The 5,289-nt window shown below is 37.7% G+C and overlaps 1 protein-coding gene across 1 annotated transcript; it reads right to left on the reverse strand.

Moving 5' to 3' along the window:
* Positions 1-1,089: 1,089 nt before the first annotated feature.
* On the reverse strand, positions 1,090-2,209 carry LOC105818343 (olfactory receptor 56B4). Its single transcript, XM_012654302.1, has one exon. The coding sequence runs from the start codon at positions 2,134-2,136 to the stop codon at positions 1,174-1,176; it is 963 nt and encodes a 320-aa protein (XP_012509756.1). The 5' UTR covers positions 2,137-2,209; the 3' UTR covers positions 1,090-1,173.
* Between the last annotated feature and the right edge of the window lie 3,080 nt (positions 2,210-5,289).

Raw genomic sequence — 5,289 nt, forward strand, 5'->3', positions numbered from 1 at the left:
GATGACTGGTCCTGGTGTGCTGCTCTCTAGGTCCTCCCTACTGTATTCCAAGCATCCTTGAGGAACTAATGTTTTTAAAATTGCAATGGGAATAGGACCCAAGTGCTCTGTGGGGTTAGCCAAGTACTTTCTGGAAGTATACCAATTCAGCCCTAATACCATGGGCAGCACACCAAATAGACAACTTTTCACCCCAGGCTCCTCAGGCATTAATTCACCCCGTCTGATCAATAGTGCCCCTTTTTACAGGAAGGTTCTAAAGTCTCCCCGTGTCAAATATATCTTTACTCCATATCCCTTCCAGAGATTGCTCCTGTCTGCTTCCTACTTCATAAACTTTATGAGTGACTGATTTATTTTGCTTACTCTTTTCTACCTCCTGAATAATTTGTATCTCACTGTAGTTTACCTTTGTCTCCACATCACACAAATTGCTCTTGTATTGACCTTAAATTGCCAAAAATAATAGATATATTTTAGAATGTAATCTTACTAGAATCCTCTCCAGTATTTGCCCATGTTCTTTCTTCTAGGACCACTTACCTCTCTTGTCATTCATGACATCACATTTTTAGTGTTAATTAAACTGGAACAAAAGAGTGATAAAATATCTGCCCATTTTTAATAAACATTTATAGTTTTCTTTTTCTTATTCTGAAAATTACATATGAAAAGCACATAAATGTATAAAAATTAAAGTAAATTCAGGTAAACATTATTTTTAAAGGATGTTTTCTATTAGTAGTAATATAATAAATTATTTTATGAATAATTTTTTTGCTTGCATTTAGACTATTTCTTTTAGATTCTTTTTAAACAGAATTACTGGGTAAGAGAATCTATACGTTTATAAACATTTTAATAAATTTTGCCAAATTGGTTTTTGGTGTGTTTGGGCCAATTTACAGTCCCACCAGCTGTGTTTAAGACTGTCAGTCTTGGCGTGGCATCAATAGTTAGAGACATTTCACTTTTCTATTCTTACTTATTTTCTAGGTAATAGGAAATTTGCTTGTAATTTTAATATGCATATTTTGATTCATGAGGCTGACAGTTTTCATGATTTTATTGGCCATTTTTTTTCCTAGTGAGATTACAGATTACCACCCAAGTCTATTGAGAGCTAAAACCTCTGTCATTTCCTAATACCTTAATGGTTTCCTAAAGCTGGAGTTACTTGGACACTTTTTCACGCAGCACAAGCAGTCTCTGAAAGCCTAGTCTGAGGTCGTGCATCCTGAGTGCATAGACCATGGGGTTGAGCGCAGGGGGGATGACATTATGTAATACATTAAGGAGTATGGGGATAAGGGGAATATTTTTTTCTGCAAGGTGTGTGACAGACACCACAATGATACCTGTGTAGAAGAAGAGTATGAGGATGAGGTGGGAGCTACAGGTGCTCAGAGCCTTGGACGTTGCTTCTGCTGAGTTCAGCCTCAGCACAGAGTGAAGGATTAGAGCATAGGAAGAAAATACCAGAACCATATCACTCCCAACCAGGACCCATGCTAGCATCAGTTGGTAAAATTTGTTCACGGTGATGTCATCACAAGCTAGACTGATAACCCCCAAGTTAGAGCAGAGGCAGTGGTCAATTTCATTCCCAGAGCAGTAGTTTCTCTGGGCAGCCAATACAGGCACTGGGATGGTCAACAGGCCATTCCTGAGCATCATGAATCCTGTGGCTTTGAGCACAAAAGCTTGAGTGACTATGGAAGGATATTGAAGGGGGTGACAGATGGCTATGTATCTGTCCACCGCCATGCAGAGGAAGATACCAGACTCCATGCAGAAGAAGCAGTGGATGGCATAGATCTGAGCAAAACATTCAGGGAGGCTGATGGCCTTGGCGTCAAACCAGAAGATGGCCAGGATCTTGGGCATGATGGTGGTGGCAAGGCCAATGTCCACCACTGCCAATATGCTCAGAAAGTGGTACATGGGCTCATGTAGCATGGGCTCACGTTGAATGGTTACCATGATAAGAATGTTGGCGCCAAGAGCTAAGAGATAGAGCAGAGTCAGTGGCAGGGAGAGCCAGTGCTGCCACTCATGAATGCCCGGGAGCCCCGTCAGGATGAAATGGGAAATCTGGAGGCTGGAACTGTTGGTAACACCGGTGGAGGTATCCATTGCACAAGTGCCCCAGTCTCAGTGTCTGTCTATAAAACTGAAACAGAAGGAGATTGTGTTTAAAAGTCAGCTGAGTGTCCTGATAAGACCCCTTCAACAGTGATCCAGTTCCTTTTATTAATAAATGACCCTTAACTTTTTTTGGCTTCTGGAAATATTCCACAGAGGAGCAACAAAGAAAGCCAAAATAATTTCCAAACAGAAAAGTCAGAATAACTATTTGTTATCACCACTTGTATGTTTAATAAGCATGTCCAAATATATCAACAATAATCTTACCACTAACTGATAATAACTATTAATATTTGATTTACTTCCATTTTTGTTTTATCTTTAAACAATTTACATGATTATAGGGAGATAATTTTATATCTTGCCTTTGTCTTTTAGCAAGATATTCTAAAGCATAATATCAAAAATTATTCCATGGATTAATAAATGAGCCAAAGAATTTCCAATATCATTAAAAATATGTAATCTTAATTTTAGTGGCTGCTTTAAATTTTTGTATTTGGCTATTCCATAATTTACTGACCAATATTCTTCTTGTAAGATTATTTCCTTTGAGTAGCATCTCAAAAGTGATACCAAAGTGATATACACAAAGGGAATAACCATGTTAAAATTTTATTTTATTTTATTTTTATTTTTATTTTTTTTATTTTTTATTTTTTTGAGACAGAGTCTCACTGTGTTGCCCGGGCTAGAGTGCCGTGGCGTCATCTTAGCTCACAGCAACCTCAAACTCCTGGGCTCAAGCGATCCTCCTGCCTCAGCCTCCCGAGTAGCTGGGACTACAGGCATGCGCCACCATGCCCGGCTAGTTTTTTTTACATATTTTTAGTTGTCAAATTAATTTCTTTCTATTTTTAGTAGGAGACGGGGTCTCGCTCTTGCTCAGGCTGGTTTCAAACTCCTGAGCTCAAATAATCCGCCCGCCTCAGCCTCCCAGAGAGCTAGGATTACAGGTGTGAGCCACCGTGCCCGGCCTTTATTTTTATTTTGAGACAAGGTCTTGCTCTGTTGCCTGGGCTAGAGTGCAGTGGCGTCATTATAGCTCACTGCAACCTCAAACTCCTGGGCTCAAGCGATCCTCTTGCCTCAGCCTTCCGATTAGCTGGGACTATAGGCATGTGCCACCATGCCCAGCTAATTTTTCTATATTTTGTAAAGACGGGGTCTTGCTCTTGCTCAGTCTGGTCTTGAACTCCTGGCCTCAAGCAATCCTCCTGCTTCAGCCTCCCGAAGTGCTAAGATTACAGACGTGAGCCACCGTACCCTGCCAAAATTTTATTTTAGGATATAATATGTACACATGATAAAAATTGAAATAAAATGAAAAATATAAACAATAAAAAGTAAAACTCCCATGCTTGGGTCTCCCAAATGTCTTTCCTTTTCATCAGAGGCAGCCAGTAATACCAGTTTCTTGGTAATCTTTCCAGAGATAGTTTGTGCATGGATAAGTGTATATATATATTAATGATATGTATATTTTAAATAAGAGACGAAAACAAATGTCAGCATATTAATCATACCCTTATTTTCCTTTCCTGCTTTTCCTTTTCTTTTTTAACTTAGTATTTTAGACACTGTTCCATATCACCATATAGATAAGCCTCATTGTTTTTAAGTTGCATCATTTTCTACCACCTGGATGTCCCATAATTTATGAGAATTTTTTTATTTTTTTAATTGAGATACAATAGTTGTGCATATTTTTGGGATATGTGGTATAGTTTGATACATGTCTACAATATGTAGTGATCAATCAGAGTGATTGGGATATCCATCACCTCAAACATTTATCTTCTTTATATTGGGTACATTACAATTCTTTTCTTCTAGCTAATTTGAGATACACAATAAATTATTGTTAACAATAATTTTTCTATTGTGCTGTCGAACTAGAACTTATTCTTTCTATCTAACTGTATTTTTGTACCCATTAACAAACTTCTCTTCAGCTTCCCCTTCTCCCTTCCCTTCCCAGGTTTTGGGAACAACCATTCTACTCTCCACCGCCACGAGATCCAAATTTTAGCTCCCACATATGAGGGAGAACATGCAATATTTGTCCTTCTGTGCCTGGCTCATTTCACTTACCATAATGCCCTACAGTTCTATCCATGTTGCTGCAAATGACAGGATTTCATTCTTAGGGCTGAATAATATTCTGTTGTGTATATATACCACATTTTCTTTATTCATTCATCCACTGATGAATAGTTAGGTTGATTGCACATGTTGGCTGTTGTGAGTAGTGCTTTGATAAACGGGAGTGCAGAGATCTCGATATACCGATCTTTTTTCTTTTGTAAATATATCCAGCAGTGGGATTGCTGGATCATATGGTAGTTCTATTTTTAGTTTTTGGATGAACCTCCATAGTGTTTTTCTATAATGGCTGCACTACTTTACATTCCCGCCAACAGTGTACAAGTGTTCCTCTTTCTCCTCATCCTTTGTTATTTTTTGTCTTTTTGATAAAAGCTATTTTGACTGGGGTGAAACGATATTTCTTGTGGTTTTGATTTGCATTTCACTGATGATTAGTGATGGTCAGCATTTTTTCATACACTTGTTGGACATTTATATGTTTTCTTTTGTGAGATGTCTGTTCAGGTCATTTGCCCACTTTTAAATCAGAATATTTGTTTTTTTGCTATTGAGTTCCTTATATATTCTGGTTATTGATCCCTTGTTGCATGGATAGTTTGCAAATATTTTCTCCCATTCTGTAGATCGTCTCACTTTGTTAATTGTTTTCTTTGCTGTGTAGAAGCTTTTTAGCTTGATGTAATCCTAATGAGAACTTCTGATGGACATTTAATCTGTTTCCAGTATTTTACTGCTATGAAAAATGATGCAATAAGTATAGTTGTTCTTATATCTTTATGTGTATACGTAAGTTTATCCATAGAATAATTTTCAAGAACTGAATTGCTGGGTCAAATGGAAAAAATGATTTTGACTGATATTGCCAAACTATCTTATAAGGAGGTTATTCTGGCCCTGCATGAGAGTATGAGCATTTTGAATGCTCTTGCTACATACTAAAATATTCCTTCATGGGCACATTGTAGTACTTTATGCATCCATAATTTCTTCAAGAGTGTCTATTTCATCATATCCTTGCCCAAATTGGGAATT

Source organism: Propithecus coquereli, unplaced genomic scaffold, assembly GCF_000956105.1.
Source record: "Propithecus coquereli isolate 6110/MARCELLA unplaced genomic scaffold, Pcoq_1.0 Scaffold44, whole genome shotgun sequence".
Taxonomy (NCBI): Eukaryota; Metazoa; Chordata; class Mammalia; order Primates; family Indriidae; genus Propithecus; species Propithecus coquereli.